The following is a 27919-nucleotide window of genomic DNA, read 5'->3' as shown; positions in this document are numbered from 1 at the left end:
TCCTGTCATTCCACTAAACCAAGATTGAAATGATCTAATCAGCTTAAATGTGTTTTGAAATAATTATTATATCTCTCCAAGAGTTTTCTCATTTGCCATGTTGTGTAATAATGGATGTTGGGTTCATTTCACTATGTAAAGGTAATAAGTTCTGTCCTATGATATACTCCTTTTCAGATTGTATTGTCCAAGTTGCTACCTCTAATGGGGAGACTCATCGAGAAAGAATCTGATACTCTTCTCAAAGATGAAGCCCTTATGCTGCATTTGATCCTCTCAAAGTACAACGAGCATTCTGCAGCATTACTGGCAAAGGATCCACATAGTCTGGATCTTTTCATCTGTGCCTTAAATAGTTCCAAGGAAGTGTACCAAGGGTTACAGCCATTGCAGATCACTGCACTAGAAAAGGTATTTTATGCTGCAATGTCAAAGGAAACATACAGGACTCTGGTTTGCTGGGAAATATTAAATACTTCCTTTCAGCAATTTGCACACTATTAGTACAGGCCAATTGTTATTTTGCTAATATTGATATATATATATATGCAAATTGGAATGGTTAAGAACAGATAATCACATGGAGTGAAGAGTGCATATGTGTATGTCTACAGACCGAAGAAGAAATTATATTCTGTGTGCATGCTTTTTAGTCAGAGCTTCCCATGCCGCTCTGTGTTCATTTAGGAATGGAGATGTGCTTTTGAATGTGTGAGAGCATTTAGTGAAGATTTTATATACTCTTGGGTATAATGATAAAAATTTTCTTAGTGAAGGCAATGCTGTACTTATGTGCATTTACGTTCCCTGAGAAATGTTGCTGTGATTGTGTATGTGGGTATTTCTGGATGGGTATTGACATGCTTATCAGCATTCAATGAATATTCATGCACTTGTGCATGTGTATCCAGTGAGGCAGAAAGTTGCATATTCTGAAAGATTTCCAGCATTGAGGCAGGTTTGAGAAACTGAAACAGCAAAATATAATTTAGAATTTAAAGAAAAAATGCACATCACATAAATGGAGAGCAAACCTTATTGCTTTAAAATTTATCAATCCACTACCATTTTGCAGAACTGCGAGTATAACTTAAATTTTCTGAATATGATTAGAATCTGATATAAGTCTTTATGTCGTCAATTCTGTTTGATCTGAGATGAAAGGAAACATTAACTTTGAAGGTATTTAGTAACTGCCCATAGTAATTTTCAGATATAAGTAGAGGGAGATTTGTGCTTGTTCTTTTCCCATTATTTGTAGATACCCATGATGCTGTTACAACCTTTATACCTTAATGGTTTGGTGAAACTTTCTCTCTTTTTTATCAGATCACAAAACAGTTCTTTGCAGCTCTGCCTGATGGGAAGATTCAGAAGAGGTTACTGGGAGTACTATTTGACTTGCTTGTGCAGTGCAAAAACCCAATCTGTGCACAGACAATAAGCAGTGTTTTCAAGGCAGTGAGTAACAACAGCTTTGACATCTGGAATGTTTTGGCTTAAGTATATTAAGGCTTATGAGACTAACATTTCCTTAGGCTTAATTGGGAATATAAAAGGAAAGTGTAAGATTGCTTACTTCAAATGTTATAAATCAAAATAAGTGAATAAGAGATTGGGACTGTATGCATTATAGTATTGCAAATCTTCATCCTCATCTTATAACCTTGATGCTGAGCTTCTTATGCATTATGTTTCTCAATAGTGCTCGAGTACCTATTCCTCTGCCTACACTGGTATATTTTTGTCATAATTTATTCTGTGAATATTACTCATTTAGATAAGCAGTAATTTATATATTGCTCAAGATTCTCTTTGCATCACGAAACTAAGATATGTTGGAGGAGGTCATTTTTCAAATGTATTTCTCGTTTTATTGAAAGCCACCACTTTAATTCTTTGCTCAGAAAATTAAACACTGCACTAATGATCAGAGTGCAAACCTTTCTTTAAAAGGAAAGTAGCTTTATGTCACCAGATTGTATGGTCTCAAATTGATAAGCTTAAGCATTGTCAAAACTCATCTTGGAGATGTAATTAGAATGAAAGCATGCCTTTGCTCAACACTACGAAATCCCAGTTCATGACCGTCGGATCACTTCAGGTAGAGCCTTTTATATTTTAAGTTAAAGAAGGGTTTCTATGCTTGTTCATTTGTAGGGGGACAGTAATATAAATTGTGCCTGAGTGTGAAATCTCTGCCAAAGGAATGCTGATCTTCTTCAACCACAGAGGTTGAGAGAGACAGCTCATATTTAAGTTGCTTTTAAGGTTTTTTTTTAAAGTAAATATGTTGGATCTCTAATTAACCCTCTTGTAAGTGTCAGGTTTCAAGCAATTAGTGGGCATTTGATGTGCCAGTATTACTTTACATTTATAGTTGAGAATAAATGTACAGATTACCAGGATTTTCTTGTTGTAGTCACTCATTCTAAAACCATCTATTTGTTAAAAGATTTCAAATGCTAGCTTATTCTTGCTTTGTCTTGTGACTTATTGGCCATCTCCAAAATATTAAAACAGGGTATCACTTGCTATGTGGCAGTGCCCAGTGTATCTATTTTTAGATTAGCCAAAACAAATTTAATAATTATTTGCACAGAATATATGTGCCATTTGGCCCAAGGTCAAATCTTCTAATTTTGATATTGAGATTTAAGCAAACGCTTTACTTTTGTAGCATCACTTTCCATTTGCTGAGCATTACTTTGGCTGGTGCTTTCATAAATGGGATTTTATAATCTTGTTCTTATTTCTTCATAAGTGTGATGCCATTGACACAGCCTGCTGCTGATGTTTCTCCTACTTGGATAGTTTGCCTTTACCTTCTCACCTCTTCTTGATGCATATAGAAATAGATTAACACTCAAACACAATACAAATTGGTGTTCTTAACTGAATTATTGTTTAGAAAAGATTTGAATTTATTTATCCTCAGGATGTCCCAATGCACAGTATATCCAGTTTAGTAGTTTGGAAGTGCAGGCACTCTGCTTAAAGCTGTCATTTCGCACCGAGTGATAAAGTCATGAAAAAATTGTTTTATTTTAATTGTTGGTCAGGAAAATGTGCAAGTTAGTGCAGGACCGTTTTCCCAATATCATAAAATCTTTCACGACTACTTTAGAGGATAGATCAAACCCAAATGTTTACAGTGAATGGGGACAGATTTAGCTGATTAAAGACCACAGCTTCTCTATAAGGTAAAATGCTTTGATCTCTGATATAGAGTCACAGAGACGTACAGCATGGAAACAGACCCTTCGGTCCAACCCGTCCATGTCATGGATCATCTGAATGAGTTTTGGCACCATTTAACTTGCAACTTTAAAAATATACATTTTAGTCAAACACAATTTATTTGTTTAAAGGTGTCCATAGCGATCTGTAATTTTTACCTTTGTGATACAGATTGTAGTTGATGCTGAACAAATTGCCCAGGAGCTTGGACCTTTGGAAAAGCCTCAAATCCGTGTAACCATCCAGCAGACCAGGAGGCAGAAAATGCTGCAGCAGCGGTACGTTGTTTCCAGACCCAGGAAAATTGTTGGCATTAATTAACTATGTCAGTATTTTCCACCATATATGCTATTGAATCATTCTGTCAGAAACATAGTGTTAGACTGTTGTTTAACTGAAATTGTTTTACTTCAATTTCTTGTCAAGTTCTACGTGGTCTTTGATGTTGCGAACACATATAAGAAATAGGAGCAGAAGAAGGCCATTTCATCTCTGAGTTTACTGTGCCATTCAAATGCTTATGACTGAACTTCCACATGAACTCTACTTTCCTGTCTTAGCCTTGAATCCCTAGACACCCCGAGTGCTTAATAATACACCAATCTCAATTTTTAGTGATAGAGCGTGAACAGACCTTTAAGGTGTAAAACTGCAAAGATTCACTACCCTCTACATGATGAATTTCTCCTAACTTCAGTCCTAAATGGCCGACCTATCCTGTCTATGACATCCGATTTCCTTGAACTTGCCTCTCATCAAACTATGCTTGAATTAGTGATAAGAAGTGCTGGTTGAATGAGGTTTGTCAGATTTAGTCTTCATGTGTTTAGTATTTGGAGGTTATTTCCGTGCCCATTTACTCTTTATTTATAGTTGCCATTGTTCATTTGTCTGTGATTCTTTTGTATTATAAGGAAAATCCAAGATTTGAAGAATGAAGAACCTGATTTTTCAACAGGCAAAATTAACTGGCAGAGAGCCATACTCATCATGGAATTGTTGCAGCATAAGAAGAAACTCAAAAATCCTCAGGTTCTGGTTCCGACCCTCTTCAGCCTTCTGTCCAGGTATTAGGTTGAGCATATTGACGATTTTGCCTTGGTACTAGACTGGAAGATATACAATAAAACCCCTAGTGTGCTCATCTTTCAGCTGTGATACTGATTGAGGTGCTTTATTTCTCCTGGATAGAGTAAGAGGGGAACTTCACCAGAGTTCTTGCCCCTAATCAGAGCTCCATGACTGCTATACAAGCAGTCCATTGTTGCATAATGTCTTCACAGAGTACTATTTCAGCTCCCACCATGACAATAAACATTGGGATAGGCACATGTCAGTAAAAAGCAAATTCACTCGTGGTTTTCTGGATGTGGTAACAGAGGCAATATCTCTGGAATCATTCAAGAGATTTGTTGGGGAATAGTAGACCTTCATAGAAGAATGGACCAGATGGGATTTTGTGACCTTCACACAGTAATAGCTGGGAAAGTCTATAAAGGAAACACTTAAGTCACCTCCTAAAGTAAATTGTGCTTTCTTACTATCCTCGGATTTTGCACAGAAGATATGGAATGGTGGGGTGCTGTGAACTGAATTACGTACTCCAGTGGAGTAATGGGTTCCTTGTGACTACAGAATCTGAAGGAATATAAATTGGGACGAAAGAATTAAGCCATTTTATGTTTCCTGCATGATTAGTTTTAATTGGCAAAAGTGAATATTTATGTCCACTGCAGCAAATGGATTAGGAACACCGCCTGGTTATCTTGAGCCATTAAATGTTTACTCTCTCACTTGATTTGAGATTTTAGATTTCTAAACAATGTTTCATTTCTTATATCATCCATCTCATTTCTTTGGAGTGCGAGGATTTAAATTTCTTTACTGCTGTTATGGACAAGACATTGTAATTCCTGATTACAGCCACTTGGTGTTTCACCAAGCAAGAAAAAAGTCAAAGTGTAGTTTCACACTGCCACCCAGAGGTCAGAACTTGGTACTGCAGCAAAGAGTTTTAGAGGCTAACAGCTGAGAAAGAGGCCCCTCAGCCCATCAATCCTGCAATGGTCAAAAACAAGCACTTAAGTATTCTTAATTTTCAGCACTTGGCCCAGAGATTTGAAGGTCTTGGCATTGCAAATGCCTATCTAAGTACCTTTTAGATGTCCTGAAGGTTTCTGCTTCTCCCATCCTTAGAGACAATGAGTTCCAAATGCCATCCACTCTCTAGGTGAAAAATATTTCCTCATATTCTGTCTAAACTTCCTGCCCTGACCATAAATTTAAGCCCCAGTCATTGATTCCTCCATCAGGAAAAAAAAGTTACTTCCTGTCTGCCCTTACTATGCCACTCATAATTTCATACATCTCAATTATCTTCCCCATCAGTCCCTTCTGCATCAAGGCAAACATCCCCAATCTATACAGATTCTTTTCATAACTAAAACTCACCAGCGAGGCAAAATGCAGCCTAACGTATTATCAAATATTATCCATTCTCAAGAATAAGGCATCAATGATGCAGAGACAAATACAAACTCAGCTGTTTTGAAATAACCGTAGGTTTGACATAATAAAAAGAGAAGATGCTGGAAATATTTATCAGGTCAGGCAGCATCTTTCATCAGAATCTAACTATTCTCTCAGTACTTCCATCACATCTGTTCTCATAATGTCACTTTTCACAGAGGTGACTGACATGATCTCATCTCTTCTCCCCAAAAAAACTAACCTGACAGAGCCTTAGCCTTCTCCTCTCACCCTTTCCCCTCTCACCCCTTCCCCACATTCCCATATCGGTGATAGAGTTCCCCATGTCCTCACCTTCTACCCCACATTCAAAGGATCATCCTCTGCCATTTAAGCCACCTCAGCAGGATGCCACCTCCAACATCTCTTCGCCAACCCTCCCAAATTGTCAGCATTCCGTAGAGACTATTCCCTCCCCAACATCTAATCCAATCCGCCATTGTTCTCAACATTCCTCACGTGGGCACTGGCATTGCAATCACAGAAGATGTATCACACCTTCCTCACTGTCCAACGTCCCAAACACACCTTCAAGATGAAGCAGCTGTTTACTTGTACTTCTTTCAAACTAGTCTACTCATAATACAGTCTCCTTTACTTTAGTGAGATGACTGACAGACTGGGTGGCTTTGCAGAACACCTGAACTCTGTCCATAGAAATGAACTTGACCTTCCAACTGTCTGCCACTTCAATACATATCCTTGCTCCCATGTTAATATTTCCATCCTGAGCCTGTTGCAGTGTTTCAACTAAGCTCAATAAAGGTTATATTAATTTGTGTATGGAAGTGGAATGGCTGCACATTTGGCTACCATTAAGAAAATTCTGCATGAGTATAACAGTTAATCATTGTTATAACTTAGGTGCCTGGATCCATCACTGTCTGAGGATGGCAGCCTGGAGTACACAAAGCAGCTGATCCTCAGTTGTTTACTCAACCTCTGTCAAAAGCTATCACCAGATGGTACAAGGATCAGCAAAGGTATGAAGAATGTAACAGTTTGTCTGAACCGTATGTTTGTTCTGCTATCATTGCATATTATTTCAGATTGGTTTTAAGTGAATATGATGCAGAATCAAAAACATTTGCAATTACAAAGTGGGCTTCTTTGCTTTTCTAAAAATAAAGTTTCTGTATGCAAATTTGAGATATCGTGAGAAAGATGAAAACATAATGAGAACTGGTTATATTTGATCAGTTGGAAGCATGCCATCGTGATAGAGTCTTCAAACTGATATTTTGAAGAATCCACACAAGTATAGCTTCTGCTTACTTGCAATATCTTCTAAAGGCCCCAGAGAATTTGGTTTTAAGTTGGCAAGAAACTGTGATGTGTGAATACTGTCAAGCAGTTCTTTACACTTTACAGCTAAAGCAGCATGGCATATCAGCACGGGGATCTTGTTACCTTCCTTTTTTCCCCAAATAGGACCACCCAACCTGTTGGGTCATTGTCTTTCAGGGTTATCTGGAAGTCTTTAGTAAATTGCAGCATCTAGAATCCCCTCAACTTACTCAGGTCCCAACATTAAACCAATCTAGTTGGCAAATCCTCAACTGTATCCTGTGGTATTGAGGTTCTGGCAGGTCTCCCACAAAGGATTGACATCTGGTGTGAGTGTGTCATTTTGAAGCCAGTGAGCTTTTAAAAATACCATTCTTACCTGCTCCTTTGAGAACAGATAAATCTTGAGTGTCTCTCTAAATACTTCTGAATACTAAACATAACAAGCCTGTCCTTCATGGGGTGGTGAGCAGTACAAGTTACAGTGCTTTTCAAAGTGAAGGAATAAATGTTTTAAAGAGGAGGAATATGAAGAGGTATACTTTGTGATAAGTACTGACCATACTTCATACAAGAATAGTGTTGTCAGCGTCCCTCTATCTACACAAGATGATGGCCATGCAGCAAATCAAATCCATGGGGCTGGTATTGCTTCATATGATGCACTCTGTGCTGATGGTTGAGAAGACCAATTGTGAAAGGCAAGGTATACCACAAATGGCACTTAGGAAGTGTGGTGATTGGTTGTTATGCATTGCTGTGTTTGGTGTTGGCACCTGTTGCCAAGCTGCTGTAGCCACTGATTGTCATGATGGCATGTGCCTGCCCACAGGTGGTGTAGACGTTTTCTTCTATCATCAGTTTGTGTCCTTCAAGGGCAAAAATCAGTTTTTCAGGCCTCATGTCATGCTTGTAAGCATCCTTAAAGTGAAGATGTGGACATCCTGCTGGCTGTCTTATTCTAGCTGCCTTGGCATACTGAAAGTCTTTAGATATGCAGCTATTTTCCAATCCTGCAAGCATGCTCAAGCCAACAGAGTCGCTTCTGCTTGATGAGTGCTATAATAGTTGGGAGATTTGCCTTGGAGAGGACTGCTGTATATGTGATATTGTCCTTCCATAAGATTGTCCAGAACGTACTGCAAGTGAAGATGGAAGTTGAGTGTTTTATTTCTTGTAAATATTCTTGTTCCACAGCCATAAAACAAATGGCGTGAACAAGGTCTCAGAAACCAGAGTTTTGGTTCTAAAAATCGGCTTAATATTGTTTCCATGCATGCTTTGAATCTGCCAGAGTGGCATCTGATTTCCCTATGCATGTGTCATATTATTCATTAAATTGTCTGTCACAGTGGACCCAAGGTAGCAGAATTTGCTGACAACTTCCTGCAGTGTGTTATTTAGATTAAACAAGGGCAAAAATGTGAGACTATCTTAAAAACCATGGTTTTCGTGATGCTTATAATGTGAGTGACAATCATAGAAGATTAAGGTTAGGAGGTATTGATGTCCAAAGAGAGCTAGTTGTCCTTGTTAGTTGAAGCTAACATACAGGTGCAGGAGGCATTTAGGAATGGCATGTGGGTATTTATTGCAGGAAGGTTAGGGTACAGGAATGAAGAGGTCTTGCTGCAGCTGTATAGAGTCTTGGTGAGGCCACATGTGGAGTATCGTGTGTAGTTTTAGTCTCCTTACCTAAGGAAGGATGTACCTGTGCAGTCTCACTCACTTGCACACCACACTCACTCACTCACTCACCACACTCACTCACTCACTCACACACACAAACTCACACACTCTTCTTACAGAGCTCAACAGGATAAATGTAACAAAGGATGTCTCCCCTGGCTGTAGCATCTAGGACAAAGGACACACACTCAGCTTATGAAGAAAACTGTTTAGAACTGCAATAAAGAGAAATTTCTTCCCTCAGAAGCCGGTGAATCTTGGCAATGTCTACCCAAGATGATTGGAGCCTCAGTGATTGTATTCGAGAGTGAGACAGATAAATTTCTAGATATTAAAGACTTCAAGGGAAGTGGTGAGGTCTCCAAGTTGGTGCTGCAATTTGCAGTGTTCATAAGCTGTGGAGATGAGACATTAAGCCAGAATCCTGATGGCTAACCAACAGTAATTGTGTAATACCCATGCATGGTTATCTGAGGTATGCTTGTGATATCCTTTCTGTTAGAATGTGCTTTGAAGTTCACAGTTTTCCTGCTTCCTTTAAGACTTGCTAAGGACATTGTATTGAATAGAATGAGTGAGAAAACTGATAACCAAAAATTTTTCTCCAATCTTTAAAATTTAATGAACTATAAACTTAATAGCACATAAAATGTCTTAGTTTTATAGATACTTGTCATCATTTTAAAAGTGTGAAATGTTACTGATATTCAAACTTGAGCAGGTTGTTTCATTTTAATTTTAATATATAAAATTAAAAGAGAAAATGCTGGAGAAACTCAGCAGGTCTCTTAGCATCTGCTGAAGTTCTCCAGCACTTTCTATTTTTGTTTCAGATTTCCAGTATCCATAGTATTTTGCTTTTATGTGAGGCTTATTTTCAACTTTGGGTTCACAGATGTCCTTGATGAAGAGAAGTTTAACGTGGAGCTAATTGTTCAATGTGTCAGAGGTTCTAATATGCCTCAGACTCACCATCATGCATTACTGCTCCTGGGTGCTGCTGCTGGATTTTTTCCTGTAAGTGCAACCTGTTACAATTGAGGAATTGGGAATATTTTCAAAGGTTTTTTGAATCGTTTTGGAAGATATTGTCTGTCAGCAAATTTCCTGTGATTCAGCTTATGTTGAATCAGGGTTTTTATAAGAGCTAAGTTCTCATGTTACGTTAAATAAATGCAACTTTCTTCTAAAGGATATTATGAGGGATACCGATTTACTAACTTTCTTGACAGTTCTAGGTTCTGGGGTACGGAGACGGGGTCTTGGGATACAGCAGTATTACGAGATACACTGAGAGCATTGGGATAACATGCATTCGCAGTTTGGTGAATGTTGGAGAGGAAGGACATAGGGCCTTTATATTCTTTTCCTATATGCATCTCCAACTTGTATGGATTTTAAAAGTACAGATGTCCATAATTAGATTCTCATGTAATTTTAGTTGCTTTCTCTATTCCTAAAGTATTTATACAGTCCACTTTCCAATTATAATTCCTGGCATTTTTGTCAAATACTAATGCATTAAACACTCAGTATTTGTGATGCTCCTTGACTGTGTTTTGTCTCCTAACTTCATTGATCTCTTTGATTACTGCAGACTATACTTTGATTTTTGATTTGTTTCTGTTTGCATTTATTTTGTAGGACAAGGTTCTCCATAATATCATGCCGATTTTTACTTTCATGGGTGCGAATGTGATGCGACTGGATGATAGCTATAGTTTCCAGGTGATAAATAAGACAGTACAGACCGTAATCCCAGCACTTATTCAAGTAAGTCATGGTGAAGTTTTTTGTTTTGTTTTTACTGTGTGAAGAAAGAATTCTCCCTATGCAGTAAGGAGTAAAGATGGAGTTAGCTGTGGCTGTTGAAATCATCAGTGGTATATCAACAATCTTCCTTCCGAAGGACAATCCTTTTGTGAAACAAGCTGTCAAAGGAAATAGTTACAGCCTGTCACTTAAAATCTTCATAACTAATCTTTGGATTATTTCTATTTATCCCAACTATGATCTCAGCAATGCCTGGTTTAGCTACTGCTAACAGATATTCATCAGAATTGTCAATTCAGCTAAAGTAGAAACTGAAGACACAGCCTATTAATGTTCACTATCCAAGCTTATTTACATAGCATGCAAGAGTGTAGTTTAATAAACCCTCTGGCCCCTAACTACAGCTGACAGAGTCAGAGGAGTCAGGAGAAATCTGTAACAAATATTTGAATATTTGCGCGCATCACTGAATTACAAAGTCTTGTTAGTTCATATACAGTACATTTATTTGTAGCTTGGCATATGAGAATTCATTGGGATGCAGGTATTTGCTTCTGGCAGTACTTTTGAGGAAGGTAGTTAATGTTTCATTTTCCTGTTTTCTAGCTTCTAAGGAATTGTAGGGGTGTTGCAAAAAGTCAGCTGTACTAGTAATTCATAAAATTACCATTTATCTGCACAATCAAGACAAATTGGTTTTCATACACTAGCTTCATAACTGTATAAGCTTATGTACAAAGTGGTGTGTTTATATAAAAAGAATGAATTGTATTTATGTAGCAATTTTCATGCTTTATAGCCAATGAGGAATATTTTGAAGTATTGTCACTTTTTTAAGATACAAAATGCAGTAACCAATATATGCACAACAAGGTCTTGGCAAGCACCAATATGATAAAACCCACATCATTTTTCATTTGTGATTTTGGTTAGGAGATAATTATTGGTGAGGATGGCATTTCATCTTTTATGTTTACATGAGAGGCAAGGTAGGATTTCAGTTTAATGATTTGTCTGGAAGCTGTCACCTCCAGCAGTTCCGGAGTTCTGAACTGGAGTTTCAGCTAGATTTTTGAGTTGTAAGTCCTACAATGGGACTTGAATACTTGATAACCTTCTGACTTCAGAGACAGACTGCTCCCAGCCTAACCATGGCAAACACATGATAAACAGGCAGTCTTTTATGTATAATCATACAATACAAAAGGAGACTTCAGCTCATCATTCCTCTGCTGGCTCTTTAAAACAAGTATGTAATTAATGTAGGTTAAGGGGGAGATGGTGTCTTAGTTGTAATGCACTGGACTAGTAATCCCGAACCCCAGTCTAATATTGTGGGGCATGAGTTCAAACCACGCCACTGCTAAAAAGCTGTAAAAGAAAAGCTAGACTACCCATTGTTGTTTGTTGTAAAAGCCCATTTGATTCACTAATGTCATCTGGGGAAGGAATTTGGTATCCTTACCTGGCCTGGCCTACATGTGATTGCAAATCCATCATAAATGCCTGGCTTTTAACTGCCCTCTGGACGTTAGGATAGGCTATGAAAGCTAGCCTGGCTAGCAATGCCCACATCTCATAACTTCCTAAAAATACTTTTTCCGTATTTGTCCTGTATATTTTCCCATTTTGAGTGTATGTGCTTATACAGAGGAACCTCGATTATCCGAAGGACCTGGGCGGGGACTACTTCGTTCTGTTAATCGAATGCCGGGTAACATAGTGTAGCCAAGCATCGGGAGCATACGATCTTGTTCAGATAATCCAAATAAACGAATGCTGGATAATCGAGGTTCCTCTGTAGTTGAAAACTGTGTTGCTGGAAAAGCGCAGCAGGCCAGGCAGCATCCAAGGAGCAGGAGAATCGATGTTTCGGGCATAAGCCTTTCTTCAGGAATGACCTTCCTCATTCCTGAAGAAGGGCTTATGCCCGAAACTTCAATTCTCCTGCTCCTTGGATACTGCTTGACCTGCTGCGCTTTTCCAGCAGCACAGTTTTCAGCTCTGATCTCCAGCATCTGCAGTCCTCACTTTCTCCTAGTTCCTCTGTAGTTGTCTTTTGAAAATTACCACTAGATCTGTATCCACCTCTTGTCATAAGATTATTTTTTTTAAAATGCCATCTTTTCTCTAGGTTATTTTGACAATTTTCTTTTGAAATGTCATCTTTTTCAATAGGATTATTCTCTTTAAGTGTTATTAGAGTTTTAATTGTCAAAGCCATGCTGTATGCCTCCAGTACAATTACCTTACAATTCCTGTATATTGACATTGGACTCTGTGTGTACTGTTGTGGTCCACTTTTTGATCTCTCTTTGGCTCCACAGTATCAGTGGAATATTATAATTGACCATCCCAAGATTTGGAAGGGAAGAATTTGCTTTGATGGCAAGACAACAGTGCCTATTGTAAATAGGTCTTCATGATCACAGGATTGAGCTTAATTGCGGTGTCTTCTGCTGTTAGAAAGCTCATTGATATTTACTGTTGTGTCAATATTGCGCATGTTGGTGAAGAACCAGAAAAATAATTGGTACCTGTAGGACAACTTTCCCATAAGGAAATCAGTATCTTCAGGAAGGGAATTCAAGTAATAAGCTTTATGGCAATGAAGTCTTACAGATAAACTCATTAAGAAGCTGCCAGAGCCCCAGATACTTATTCAATGCCACTTAGGTGCTTTATAACTACAAAATAGTAGTCTGTGGTGGCAATGCTTATAATTATGCATACTGTTGTCCTTACACTGGCAAAAATAATTTTTGTTGAGTAAAACTTGAAAACCTAGGAAATAGTATTGGAGATAGATGTAATATTTTTTGGTTGGTTCTGCTGCAGAATAGTTATTGTTTATTGATGTGATGTATTTCTAGAACTGGTAGCCCTGTTGCCAACTCATGCAATGGTTATTCCAAACTGCAAGTGGTTGGAAGCAATCCTTGAGATCGTTTTATGTAGTGAATAAAATGTATATAAAAAAACCTTCTATTTATGTCGCAACTTCCAAGCTTTATAACCAATGAAGAACATTTTGAAGTATTGTCACTTTAGGAACTGTAGCAACCAATACATGCATAACAAACTCTTGTAAATACCAATGTGATAAAACCCAGATTATGTTTCATCTGTGATGTTGGTTAGGAGTGATAATTTAAAGATAGATCATTTAAGTTAAGAAATTTCACGGCATTACTGACTCCTATTTCACTGTTTTTTTCCTGATAAAGATGGTAACATGTTGTGTAATGTGTTGCTTATCTTAACAAGTATTGATTCCATGGGGTCAGTGGGTGGGGTGGCACTATTTTTAAAATCAGTTGTTTAAAGGAAAAAGGCAAAGTTACAGATGGAGACTGAGTACCATCATTCACTGTGCTATAAATAAGCTTGTTTTCTTTTTGTGATTTTGGCTTCTTGTTTATATTTGGTTTTTTTTGTGCAGGCTGATGATGAAGGTTCTGCAGAAACGAAGCAGAATGTGGAAAATGTTGTTACAAAAATCATCCATGTGTTTGTAGATGCTATGCCACATGTACCCGAGCACAGGAGAGTACCTATCCTTTCACAGCTCGTCAACACAGTGAGTGCGGAACGCTTCCTTTGGACTCTCCTGTTGCTTCTTTTTGAGCAGCATGTGACCAAGGCTACTACTTCAGCAACCAACAATGAAAAGGTAAAGACCAGGTTTTTCAAAGTGGATAGCTAACTATCAGGAATTAGTCTGCACTTGAGTACTAAAGTATAGATAGCTTATCCTCCCATGGTCCTGAAACAGAAGGATTGAGTGAGGAAGACGAAGAGGATTGACATGAATCAAAAAGTTTTTCTAAACCAATTATCTGTTTTCAGTACCTAAAATCCTACTTTATTGAAATATGGTTCCCTTATTGTATTACTTAAAGTATTTTGGAAAATGAAATGGTTATTCCAAATGCCAAAATGACACCTGCGCACGTGCAGAGGTGGGCCACATTGTCAGCTAACCGCAACAGGCCACAGACTGATCTGGACATGCATCATTGGTGTCATCGCATTCCAAATGCAGTGACATCAGTGCCTGAGCATGCATGGGCTGCACCTAACTGCTGGCACAGGAAGGATTGGGAAGGAAATTGCGGGCGAGAAGTTGGCGTTGAGGCAGACCTCTCCTCCCCAGTGTAGTGCCTCTGTGATGCCTGCCCATCATTCACTGTGGTGAAGGACAGTGCTGGTGATGGACAATCACTTGTCAGATCAACAATTGGTGAGATTTTGCCCAGGCAGAGGGAGCAGCTGGACAAGGCTGCAAACACCAGAAAATATCTTCAAACAGAAAACACAGTTGAGGTTCCTGGTAACTGCCACTTTGTCCCTTTGTGTTCCTGCACCTAATGTGGTATAATTTCTCTGGACTTGAGTCTCTATAATGAATAGTTAGCAGATAAATTGGAAGTGGAAATTAAAGCAGGATCACATAAGGATGAGATGCTTAAAATGATTACTGAAGAAACAGAAGAACATGAAAGTAGTATTTAAAAAGCTCGAACTTTAGATAAATAAGGAAATCGGACAACATGGCTTAGCCAAAGAAAAGTTTAGAGAAAAATGTGGCAGTAGCTCAGAGGATGATTCTGATTTCAATGCTGAGTTTGATTTAACTGTGCATCCTGCCTTCAATGACTTAGGATCGAGTTGGTAGATATTTCACCTCGTTTGAACAGTTTGATCGACAGTGGAGTGGTCAAAAAGATACAGATTTACATTTAATTTACATTTACCTGTTTTGACAGGTACAGCTATGAATGTAAACATTGTCAGAAGAACTGACTGCAGATGATGAAACCATTGAAACAAAAAGTAATATTTAATGTTGATGAGTTTGTCTGTGAAGTTTATCAATTAAAATTTCAGACTAAAGAAAGGAACTTAATTGTGAGAAATTTGCAAATGGAAATTTGAAAATCTGGTTTCATGGCAACTTGTAATTAATAACTCTTTGTTTCTGTACTTTTGTTTAATACATTCATGGGATTAGGGGCAGCATTTGCTGGACCAATATTTTTTGCCCATCTCTTAAGTGCCTTTAAGGTGGTGGTGAGCTGCTTTCTTGAACTGCTGAAGTCAATGTACTGTAGGTAGACCGACAATGCTATTAGGGAGGGAGTTGGAGGATTTTGATCCAGGGACCCTGAAGGAATAGTGACTCGGAGGGGAACTTGCTGGTGGTGGTGTTTCCATATTTCTGGTGCTGTTGTCCTTTTAGATGGTAGTAGTCATGTGTTTGAAAGATGCTGCCTAAGGAACCTTGGTGAATTTTTGCAGTGCATTATATAGCTCACACTCGCTGCAGTTCCTGAATGTCAATGATGGTAGGAATGATTATTTGTGGATGGACTGCAAATCAAGCAGCTGTACAGAACAGACAATATTACAACTTTACACAATGCAGTGGGATTTCAAGCAATTTCCCCATGGATTTTAACAGTCATATTGGCAGATATTAGAGAGTGGTGCATGAAAATTAAGCCTGTCAGTAAAAGACTTTACTTGCCCAAAGTTGAAAAGATAATTTCAAGAAGCATCATTGAACTCTCCTCCTACCACTTTCTCTGCCCCCGATAGTTCCAAATTGTATTTCTGTTTTCTGAAATAATCATTTATGAATTAGATTTTACTTTGCATTCCAACAAAGTTCTGTATTTTTTTTCTCCTACTGACAGGAAGCTGCTGTAGAAAGAGATGTTGAGTTTTGGATTGCTGTTTGCTGCGAGTTCAGTGCTCAGGAGCAGCTACAGAGCTTCATCAATATTTTGCGTTACTTAGCAAAGCTCCCAGAAGAAAAGGAAGACAGTGAGTACACCTCATGTCATTACTTCATGTGGTGATTTTTGTATCATATCAATAAAAAGGGGCATTTAAATAGGAAAGAATAAATGTATTTCCCAGACCTGAACGTTCAAACTGCTGCTGTTCTGTCTCCCCAAACATTTCAGTATTATAACTAAATTACTTATCGAAACAAAATGTTCACTGAGGGAACTCATTTGATTTTAAAGCACTATTTATATTCGTCCTGTTTATTAATCTTCAGACCTTATCTCAGAAGCCTGGGTGTGAATATTCATGAGAATTCTCATATTTATCTGCTGTAACCTCATTAAAAACTCTGCAGGTACCCTGCAAAATAGCATTTTTCCTGCTATTTCCATGGCTGTTCCACTGATATTATAGTGGACAAGCAAAAAGATATTGAGCAAAGTTCACCCAGTCAGTTTAAGCTGGATTTAATTGATATGTCAGATTGCTTCACTGGTTAAAAAAAGAAGTGCAGATAATTTTATTTTGGGTAAAGTTAATTTGGCACTTTTAGTATATTTTCAAACTTAAGGACATGAAGGATATAGAATGTAGGGAAATAGATGGTGACAGCTTGAAAAATGTCCATATTGCAGAGGAGGAATTGCTGGATGTTTTGAAATGCATAAAAGTGGATAAATCCCCAGGACCTGATCAGGTGTATCCTAGAACTCTGTGGGAAGCGATTGCTGGGTGTCATTGATAGTCACAGGTGAGGTGCCGGAAGACTGGAGGTTGGCTAATGTGGTGCTACTATCTCAGAAAATTGGTAAGAACAAGCCAGGAAACTACAGACCCGCAAGTCTGATGTCAGTGGTGGGCAAGTTGTTGGAGGGAATCCTGAGGAACGGGGTATACATGAATTTGGGAAGGCACGGACTGATTAGGGATAGTCAACATGGCTGTGTGCATGGGAAATCATGTCTCACAAACTTGATTGAGTTTTTTGAAGAAGTAACAAGAGGATTGATGAGGGCAGAGTGGTAGATGTGATTATTATGGACTTCAGTAAGGCTTTCGACAAGGTTCCCCATGGGAGATTGGTTCGCAAGGTGAGATCCCGTGGAATACAGGGAGAACAAGCCATTTGATACAGAACTGGCTCAAAGTAGAAGACAGAGGGTGGTGGTGAAGGGTTGTTTTTCAGACTGTCGGCCTGTGACCAGTGGAGTGCCACAAGGATTGGTGCTGGGTCCACTACATTTCACCATTTATATAAATGATTTGGATGTGAGCGTAAGAGGTACAGTGAGTAAGTTTGCAGATGACACCAAAATTGGAGGTGCAGTGGACAGCGAAGAAGGTTCCCTCAGATTACAACAGGATCTTGATCAGATGAGCCAATGGGCTGAGAAGTGGCAGATGGAGTTTAATTTAGATAAATGCGAGGTGCTGCATTTTGGGAAAGCAAATCTTAGCAGGACTTATACACTTAATGGTAAGCTCCTCTAGCGGAAGGAACCTTGGAGTGCAGGTTCATAGCTCCTTGAAAGTAGGGTCACAGGTAATTAAGATAGTGAAGAAGGCGTTTGGTATACTTTCTTTTATTGGTCAGCGTATTGAGTACAGGAGTTGGGAGGTCATGTTTCAGCTGTACAGGACATTGGTTAGGCCACTGTTGGAACATTGTGTGCAATTCTGGTCTCCTTCCTATTGGAAAGATGTTGTGAAACTTGAAAGGGTTCAGAAAAGATTTACAAGGATGTTGCCAGGGTTGGAGAATTTGAGCTAGAGGGAGAGGCTAAACAGGCTGGGGCTGTTTTCCCTGGAGCGTTGGAGGCTGAGAGGTGACCTTATAAAGGTTTATAAAATCATGAGGGGCATGGATAGGATAAATAGACAAGGTCTTTTGCCTGGGGTAGGTGAGTCCAGAACTTGAGGGCATAGGTTTAAATTGAGACTGGAAAGGTATAAAAGAGACCTAAGGGCAACGTTTTCATGCAGAGGGTGGCGTGTGTGTAGAATGGGCTGCCAGAGGAAGTGGTGGAGGCCGGTACAATTGAAGCATTTAAAAGGCTGGGTATATGAATAGGAACGGTTTGGAGGGATATGGGCCAAGTGCTGGCAGGTGGGACGAGATTGGGTGGGGATATCTGGTCGGCAAGGATGAGTTGGACCGAAGGGTCTGTATCCGTGCTGTACATCTCTATGACTCTAAAGAATGACATAAGTGGAGGAATTAATGTGGCTATGATTGGTGCAGTGATCTTTATTGCCCAAGTTTTTTTTCATCAACCTTTCAGGTTTCCAGTTTTTGTATAGTTCAACAATGTTTTTAAAAGCTTCCTGAGAACCTTGGGACTCTGCTTAATTTGTTTCCTTTTGCATGTTAATATTATCAGGAATGTGGGGGGAGCCCACAGGGGCTGAGAGATAAATGGAAGGGGGTGGGGCTGGGGGATGGTAGCTGGAATGCAATAGGTAGATGAAGGTGGGGGGTGATAGTGGTATGTCAGAGAGGAGGGTGCAGCAGATAATTGGGAAGGAAGATGGACAGGTAGGACAGTTCAAGGGGGTGGTGCCGAGTTGGAGGATTGAATCTGGGATAAGGCAGGAGGAGGGGAGATGAGGAAACTGGTGAAGTTGACATTGATCCTTTGTGGTTGGAGGGTCCCAAGGCAGAAGATGAGGTGTTTTTCCTCTAGGCGTCAGGTGGCTAGCGTTTGGCGGTGGAGGTGGCCCAGGACTTGCAGAATGGGAGGGGGAGTTGCAGTGTTCGGCAGCTGGGTGGTGGGGTTGTTTAGTGCGTGTCCCAGAGATGTTCTCTGAAACGTTCTGCAAGTTGGTGTCCTGTCTCCACAGCGTAGAGGAGACCACATCGGAAGCAATGGACACAGTAGATGACAGGAGTGAAGGTGCAGGAAAATCTCTATCGGATGTGGAAGGATCCTTTGGGGCTTTGGATGGAGATGTGGGCACAGGTTTTACACCTCTTCTGATGGCAAGGGAGGGTGCTAGGAGTGGAGGGTGTGTTGGTGGGGAACGTGGACTTAACAAGAGAGTCGCGGAGGGAATGGTCTCTGTGGAACACAAATAGGAGAGGGAAGGGAAATATATCTGTGGTGGTGGGGTCTGTTTGTAGGTGGTTGAAATGGTGGAGGATGATGCGTTGCATCATTCCTGATGAAGGGCTCCTGCCCACAACGTCGATTCTCCTGCTCCTCGAATGCTGCCTGACCTGCTATGCTTTTCCAGCACCACTCTAATCTTGACTCTACTCATTCTTTGTTAACACATACCATTAATAACATAATACCATTTGTTATTATTGCAAATTCATTTCTTGAATGTACTTCCTTTAAAAGAAGCTGAAGGACAGAGAAAAATGAGGACAAAGGGAAGCAAAGCAAGAAACCAGAGTGAAGAGGAACCACTGTTCAACATAGACACGCACACAGCCAAACAGCTACGGCATTTCAAATTTCTTTCTGTCTCATTCATGGCTCAGATTCTTGCCTCCAACAGCTTTGTTGGAAAGGTAATTTTGCTTTGTTTGTATACATTTAATTATTTGTACCCAAAGGTTTATGCATCATTGAATATTTTGGTACTTGATACTGAAGAAGCTTTCCTCCTCTAGTATTAGACATCTGATCATTTCTTATTTTTCCAGTGGAATGGAACAGTGTTATCCATTGACATATTATACAGTGGACATCCACCAAATACTGGATCAGTGGTGCTGGAAGAGCACAGCAATTCAGGCAGCATCCGACGAGCAGCAAAATCGACGTTTCGGGCAAAAGCCCTTCATCAGGATGAAGGGCTTTTGCCCGAAACGTCGATTTTGCTGCTCGTCGGATGCTGCCTGAACTGCTGTGCTCTTCCAGCACCACTGATCCAGAATCTGGTTTCCAGCATCTGCAGTCATTGTTTTTCCCTTATCCACCAAATACTGTAGATTCAAATAAATATCGCAAATACTTCTGGTCCATAACAAAGTCTGTTACTCTTAATGCCTGTATTTCTTTTTACAACAATTGCCAAAAATAATAAGTCAGTTATTAAAAAGGATATAGGAGCACTGGAGAAAGTGCAGTGAAAATTTACTTGATATGAAATGCATGGGTATACATATCAGGAACAAGTTGACAATTGGGCCTATTTTCTGTTGAAAAACACCCAGGGGTGACCTAATACAGATCTTTAGAATTATGAAAGGTTTTGAAAAATTGGTTCAGAGAGAATATTTCCACTTGTGATAGCTAGTAGTCATCATAAAAATCACCAAGAAATTAATTGTGGAATTCAGAAGAAACCACATGGTCCAAAAAGAGGTGAGGATGTGAAACTTGTTGTTATAGCCAGTGGTTTGAAGCGAATAGTATAGGTATATTTAAAGGGAAGCTAGACAAACATATGAACTAGAAAGGGAGGCAGGGTTACATTGGTGGATTGAGATGAGAAAAGACAGAAACATAAACAGTTGGTGGATAGCACAAAACTTGAATGTTACTGAGAAAAAGAGAGATGCTGTCAAAGATTTTCATCTGGTACTCATCAAGACAGGTGTAAGAAAGGGAGCAATAAAAGGGAGCAACCATAATTATTACATGAGAAAATGGTGCTGGTTGGTTGGCAAGTCAATTCTTTTGCAGTGGCCCTGAACTTCATTTACCTCATTACTCAGTTGTGTGTTAGGGGGAAACATCTTTTTGTTTTGATGGCAGCATCCTAGTAATGGAAAATACCATTCACGTTGCCACAGCATGACATGGCTAGCTCTGACCGTTGCTCAAATTTTTGAGATACTTTCCCTTCCAGGGTGATTTGAGTGATCGTGGGCAATGTTGAAATCCAAAAGTGGACTTAAGCCCATTCATTAGTTTGCAGAATACACAACTGAATGATACCAGATATGGCATGAATTACTATGAAACGCTAAGGTTGTCAGTGGGTCTCTCAATGTCACATTGTTCTTTCTCATGCAGTATAAGTTATTGCTCCCTTTCAAATTTGCTATTATTCCACCTACCCTGATGAAAACCTTCAACAGCATAACTTTTTTCTTCAACAGGACCAGAATAGTCCTTGATGTGGACCAGTGGCTTGTTTCTGTGCCATGTTTCCTATGTAATCCCATATTGCCCATTCCGAGTTCTACTACAATGTGTCAGTCCACTATCTATTTAACTTAAATAAGAGCAATTTTGTTTTTTGCATTACTTACTGCAGTATATTTTCAAGCTAATTCCTGACTGAACAATTTATTTGGGAGTTTCAAATGTCTAGTTAGCAACAAATGTAATTTCTAATGAGAAGAATCTGAAATTGCTTCATGTGTGTAATGATTAAAAATAATTTAAAATGTCACTCATAGAGGTCCCGATAACTTATTTAGAGATTATGATGATTTTAAAAAATCTTTAGACAAGCATATTATCTGTCAAGCATAGAAACATTGTCAGAGGGCTTTGGCTGTGGAAGAAATATATATTTTTTAAAGTGTTGGCTCAAATCAAATAAATGTTTAAATGAATGGTAATCAACTTGTGAAGAGGAAAATAGAGTTAATGTTACCTTGACAGCCTGAGTATTTCTAGCATTTCTTGTTGTTTCAGTGATCCCATAGATCACTGGAATGCATTAATTTACAATAGGTTGCACCTCTATTATCCAGCAGCCTCGGGATCTAGACTTTGCCAGGAGGGGAGTGTTGCCGGGCCATTGGAAGGTCATGTGTCCAATATAATCCCCATAATCTTGACCTGTGCAGTCCCTTCGCTTCTGGCATTTCCAAAGAGGATGAGGTATTGGTATTGAAGAAAGACAACTTTAAGGAAGGGTTTCAGAATACCAGCACCTCATAGTGGAGTTCTAAGAGTGTCAGTGGGGAAGAAGATCGCACCAGGATACTAGCGAGTAAACCCAGTCTGTAACTAGCAGTAAATCTTGTCACTATTTCCTCTAACTAGCAATAAACTACTTGTTACTGAGTTCTAACTTTTTACTACGAATTTCAAAATCACCCTATAAAGAATGAGACATAGAAGGTGTCTTAAACCAGGAAAAATGTGGTTCCAGACTAATATGTGCTGGATAAAGGAGGTACAACCTGTAATCCTGAACGAAAAGTGCTGCCAGTGTGATCTATTTAAAATTTTTTTTTGTTCATTATCACTCTTCTTTATTGGTCTGTTACTTGCATTCTTATGATAATAGAGTCATAGAGATGGACAGCACAGAAACAGACCCTTTGGTCCAATTCGTCCGTGTTGACCAGATACCAGCATCTCATAGGTGGGCGGCACGGTGGTACAGTGGTTTGCACTGCTGCCTCACAGCGCCAGAGACCCAGGTTCAATTCCCGCCTCAGGCGACTGACTGTGTGGAGTTTGCACATTCTCCCTGTGTCTGCGTGGGTTTCCTCCAGGTGCTCCGGTTTCCTCCCACAGTCCAAAAATGTGCAGGTTAGGTGAATTGGCCATGCTAAAATAGCCCGTAGTGTTAGGGAAAATGTAGGGGAATGGGTCTGGGTGGGTGAGCTTCGGCGGGTCAGTGTGGACTTGTTGAGCTGAAGGGCCTGTTTCCACACTGTAAGTAATCAAATCTAATCTAATATCCTAAATTAATCTAGTCCCATTTGCCAGCATTTGGCCCATATCCCTCTAAATCCTTCTAATTCATATATCCATCCAATTACCTATTAAATGTTGTACTTGTACCAGTCTCTGCCACTTCCTCTGGCAGCTCATTCCAAACATGCACCACCCTCTGCATGAAAAAGTCACCCCTTAGGTCCCTGTTAAATCTTTCCCCTCTCACCTTAAACCTATGCCCTGTAATGATTTAATAATGGTTTATCCTTTGTGTTGTCAGATTAAATCAAACCATGTTTCTTCCATTTGAATTTGCTAATTACAGTCATTTTAATGGGTATTAAAAGGAGGCCTTGTTAGCTTGATGAGAGAGAATGTAATAGATAAACTTGGAGTGCTGTGTGAAGAGGTGATTAAACTGAAGGAGGCACATGTGGAATATAAACGTTAACACAGATGTATGGGCCAAGAAAATCAGTGTTGAGAATTCTTTACACCGTGCTGAAAGATGGTTTTATAAAATAGCTCCTGTTAAATATTAAGTGTGCTCACTGAGTTTCTTGTTTTTATATTAGGTTGCAGACTGTGATAATTCTGAAGAAGAGGTTTTGCAGAAGCTTGAACAAAGGTAACCATTCATCTGTTGTGTTGTATATGATTGTTATAAATTTTTTGTCTGGTTTAGGTGTTGACTGGGGTTCAGCTCTGCTGTCCCTCCTATTGACAGTCTCTATGTCTGACATTCAGAATCCTGCTGTATTGTCCAATATCTAGTCATTCATCAGTGTCAATAAGTGTCGGGACAGAAGTACTCGCTTGTAATCTGAACTGGTTATCATGTATTTCTTGGGTCTCCTCCCTGGTACTGCTCAAATACCTCAGTGATACAAATTGTTGAAATGTTATTTTATAAGTAAATATGATCATCTGACTGCTTAGCTTCAGATCCTCATGAATAAGGAAAATAATGAACCATGTAGTCCTACCTGGGTAAGCAGTCTGACTACTGTTTGCTTTTTGTTGGTCCTAATTTTGCAACTTAGTCAGTGCTGGTTTTATAATAAATGACCTGAGTGTTTCTCTCAATAGATCATGTTAATTGGCTGATCAGAGAAATAGATATTCCTCTTTTTTTTGTTACATCTGACATCATGAAGTGAGGGGCTGTCTCTCCAACTTTCCCATTGAATAATTTGCCAGTAGGTCCATCAATGATAGTGTCTACACATATGCAGAATACAAAGCAGGACTCAAGTTATTAAGCCATCCCAACAGACATAGATGTTTGTAGAAAACTTGAAGCAAGGTAACATATTAAACTCAGTGTACTGCTGCAATAGGAGAATGTTAAGTTCCCTGCCTGAAGGGAAGCATGTCCCATATTGACCTGCCTCAAGATTCAACAAGGCAGGTCCCAAATCCCCATCTACACAAGAGGATCAAACCTGATGTTGTTGGCATCAATCTGATCCATATCAGCCATCCCACCAATTGACTCCTCCAAGAAATCCAGTTGCAGTTAGTAACGTTTACGTGCATGTTGTAGTCTGGAGCTATGTATCTTTCTCACTCTTACCATCTAACTTGTTATGAACGCACGTGCCTTGTCCATCAGTTTTCTGAATACAACTTAGAGCTTCTTGGTCAGAAGCAGGAATGCTACAAGGAGGATATCACCCTGCAAAAATTGTATTGCTTCATGGAACACATTTCCAATTTTCTGTGTGGAAAATAGTAGATCATATGTTTCTCAATCCCATTCTCCCACCTCCTCCCAGTAACCTATGATCTCCTTAATAATCAAGACCCTATCTATCTTGAGCTTAAATACACTGAATGACCTTAGCCTCCACAGCCTTCTGTGGCAATGAGCTCCATAGATTAACCACCCTTTGGCTGAAGAAATTCCTCCTCATCACTGTTCTAAAACATCATCCCTTCATCCTGAGGCAGTGCCTTCAGGTCCTAATCTGTCCTACTAGTGGAAACACCATCTGCACCTCCACTCTATCGAGACCTCTCTGAATTCTGTAAGTTTCAATGAGATAACAAAAAGATGGGGTACTGGGCTAATGGTCGGATACTTGGTAGTGTGGATGAGCAGAGGGATCTTGGTGTCCATGTACACAGATCTTTGAAAGTTGCCACCCAGGTAAATAGTGCGGTGAAGAAGGCATATGGCGTACTGGCTTTTATTGGTAGAGGAATTGAGTTCCGGAGTCCTGAGATCATGTTGCAGTTGTATAAGACTCTGGTGCGGCCGCATCTGAAGTATTGTGTGCAGTTTTAGTCGCCATACTATAGGAAGGATGTGGAGGCACTGGAACGGGTGCAGAGGAGGTTTACCAGGATGTTGCCTGGTATGGTAGGAAGATCGTATGAGGAAAGGCTGAGGCACTTGGGGTTGTTTTCATTGGAGAAAAGAAGGTTTAGGGGTGACTTGATAGAGGTGTACAAGATGATTAGGGGTTTAGATAGGGTTGACCGTGAGAACCTTTTTCCACGTATGGAGTCAGCTATTACGAGGGGGCATAGCTTTAAATTAAGGGGTGGTAGGTATAGGACAGATGTTAGGGGTAGATTCTTTACTCAGCGAGTCGTGAGTTCATGGAATGCCCTGCCAGTAGCAGTGGTGGACACTCCCGCTTTATGGGCATTTAAGCGGGCATTGGATAGGCATATGGAGGATAGTGGGCTCGTGTAGGTTAGGTGGGCTTGGATCGGCGCAACATTGATGGCCAAAGGGCCTGTACTGCGTTGTAATCTTCTATGTTCTATCACCCCTCATGCTTCTAAACTCCATTGAGTACAGACCCAGAGTCCTTAACCGCTCCTTATATGACAAACCCTTCATTCCTGGGATCATTTTTGTGAGCCTCCTCTGGGTACCTTCCAAAGCTAGCACATCCTTCCTTAGACATGGGGCCCAAAACTGCTCTCAGTATTCCAAATGCTGTATGATACCAGAATCTTATACACCCTCAGCAGTACATCTCTGCTCTTGTCTTCTTGTACCTCTTGAAATGAACGCTAACATTGCATTTGCATAACTGCAACTGATCCTGCATGTTAACATTAAGTCAAAAGGAAATCCAAAACCTAACAGAGCCTATGGTGTTTATGCTGTTCAGCTGAAGTTAATTTCTCACCAAGTTCAGTTCTGATGGGCAATCATTAATCTAATAGTACAGACTCTGTGTGCAACAACAAGAAACAGCCATAAGCTTACAGCCAACTGTCAACTCCACAGAAACGAATATAAAACTGAGTAAAATAGCCACATAAAATGATCATATATTCAAGAAAAGAACCTGAATAATTGTAAATCTTAGTTACTTTTATTTGCCCTCTGATATGAATAAAGCTGGTGAGGCTGCATTTCACACCCAACTGGTAATGGGCTAGCTTCTTCAACACTGCAGTCTAATTGCTGAGTAGTGCTCTTAGTGTTAGGGTGATGGAACTACTTGAGTGTTTGAATTTATCGTAATTCAGATTATCCTCTTATTAGTCTGAATAAAAAGAAAAAAGGATGGTTGAAAGTACAGATTGGAAATTGCTAATGCTGCGATATTATTGTGAGGAGAGAATCTCCTTGTGTTTACCCAGAAGCACATTGTCCTATTACTTTGTATGATATTTGAAGCAAATGCATAAACCACTAAACTATGGTTCGACATGAACTGTGATATTCATTTTATTTTTGTAAACTGTTAGTTATTGTGTTGCGTTTAATCCTGTATTATTTTTTTCAGAGTGTTCTTTAGTGAATTGATCTTGCTTTGTTTTCTTAGTTTGTTGGAGGAAATTCTGTGCTACATTAACGTTGTTGCTCACAGTGTGGAGGAGAATGCAGAGAAGCCGACAGCCAAATTTTGGAGATCTCTACTCAACCGGTCATATGATGTCTTAGATAAAGTAGGTTCTCAACTTAGCTGGTCCCAGTCGCTGACGTACTTTTCAGTTTGAATTTGCTATTCCAGCAAACTGAAAAGCAGACGTTTACATGTAACATCAATAAAAGATTCTAAGGATAAAGATTATTCATTTTGGTGTCAGCTTTGGTTCCATTTCTGTCCTACTCCATGACTCGGGCACACAATCCAAGCTGACACTGGAATGTAACAGTGAAGGAAAGTTACAATGATGGAGTGCCATAATTAAGATAAAGTATTATCTTAAGTCAACGAGAAATGAGAACAGACTTACACATTGCCTGGCACAATTTGAGAAAGAGCCAACGATCATCCCTCAACCAACATCATTACAATAGATTATCTAGTTCTACCTGATTTATATTTCAATTCTGTTGCATTTACTGTTGGCTGGCAGATAAAAGTTGGATGTGGATGCTGTTATGAAGTAATCTGTCTAAATTCTTCTTTATCTCCTTCATACAGGTGAATGCCTTGTTACCGACAGAAACCTTCATCCCAGTGATACGTGGGCTGATAAGCAATCGGTTACCTTCAGTTCGACGTAAAGCTATGGATCTCTTGAATAATAAACTCCAGCAGCACAGAACTGTGTGGCAGAAACGTCAGGTGAGTGCCTCATTCTCTTAAACCAGTTAAAGATCTTTCTATCTAAATGAACAGTATCAATTTAAAATGAATATTATGCAAAAGTCACAGTTTGAAGTTCACAACTTGAGATCTTTAATGTTGAAAACTGGATCCTCATTTTGTTGCTCTGATCTTGATGTCTGCTTGAAAAGAAAAGGTATAGTTCATGTCTATCAGATGCTGAGAACAAATTGCAGTGGGATCTTCTTTTTAAGTATTTTTCATGCAGGAACAAGACAAAGCTGCCAGCCTTGCCTGTTTCATTTTAAAAAAAGTAGCCTTCTCTCCAGCAAAACAATCAGTCGAACTCATCCGTATCCCTACTTTCAACCAGAATATCCATCTCAAACCACAGAAAGCTGACCCCAAAACCATCCCAAAAGTTAACCATGGTCTCTCACACCACTAGAGGGAGGCCTTTTGAATCATTGTGGCTCGGACAACTCTTTTGAAAGAGCTCTG

At 39.5% G+C, this 27919-nt stretch overlaps 1 protein-coding gene across 3 annotated transcripts in view; it reads left to right on the top strand.

Moving 5' to 3' along the window:
* The window catches only part of heatr1 (HEAT repeat containing 1), an 88113-nt gene that overhangs the window by 44228 nt on the left and 15966 nt on the right, over positions 1–27919 (top strand). For 2 of the 3 annotated variants that reach the window (XM_043695571.2, XM_043695570.2), the window contains exons 23-35: positions 178–411; positions 1330–1461; positions 3412–3518; positions 4155–4307; positions 6634–6752; positions 9641–9762; positions 10390–10518; positions 13961–14191; positions 16218–16347; positions 19659–19831; positions 23468–23520; positions 26687–26810; positions 27293–27436. In XM_043695571.2, coding sequence (XP_043551506.2) covers positions 178–411; positions 1330–1461; positions 3412–3518; positions 4155–4307; positions 6634–6752; positions 9641–9762; positions 10390–10518; positions 13961–14191; positions 16218–16347; positions 19659–19831; positions 23468–23520; positions 26687–26810; positions 27293–27436 — 1851 coding nt within the window. The remainder of the gene's footprint in view (positions 1–177; positions 412–1329; positions 1462–3411; positions 3519–4154; positions 4308–6633; positions 6753–9640; positions 9763–10389; positions 10519–13960; positions 14192–16217; positions 16348–19658; positions 19832–23467; positions 23521–26686; positions 26811–27292; positions 27437–27919) is intronic. The other variant, XM_087991235.1, reaches the window with a different exon arrangement.

Source organism: Chiloscyllium plagiosum, unplaced genomic scaffold (genome assembly GCF_037043375.1).
Source record: "Chiloscyllium plagiosum isolate Xiang-an unplaced genomic scaffold, Cpla_swu_hap1 HiC_scaffold_10, whole genome shotgun sequence".
Taxonomy (NCBI): domain Eukaryota; kingdom Metazoa; phylum Chordata; class Chondrichthyes; order Orectolobiformes; family Hemiscylliidae; genus Chiloscyllium; species Chiloscyllium plagiosum.
The sequence above is the reverse complement of the archived record's forward strand: the minus strand, read 5'-3'. Positions and strand labels throughout refer to the sequence as shown.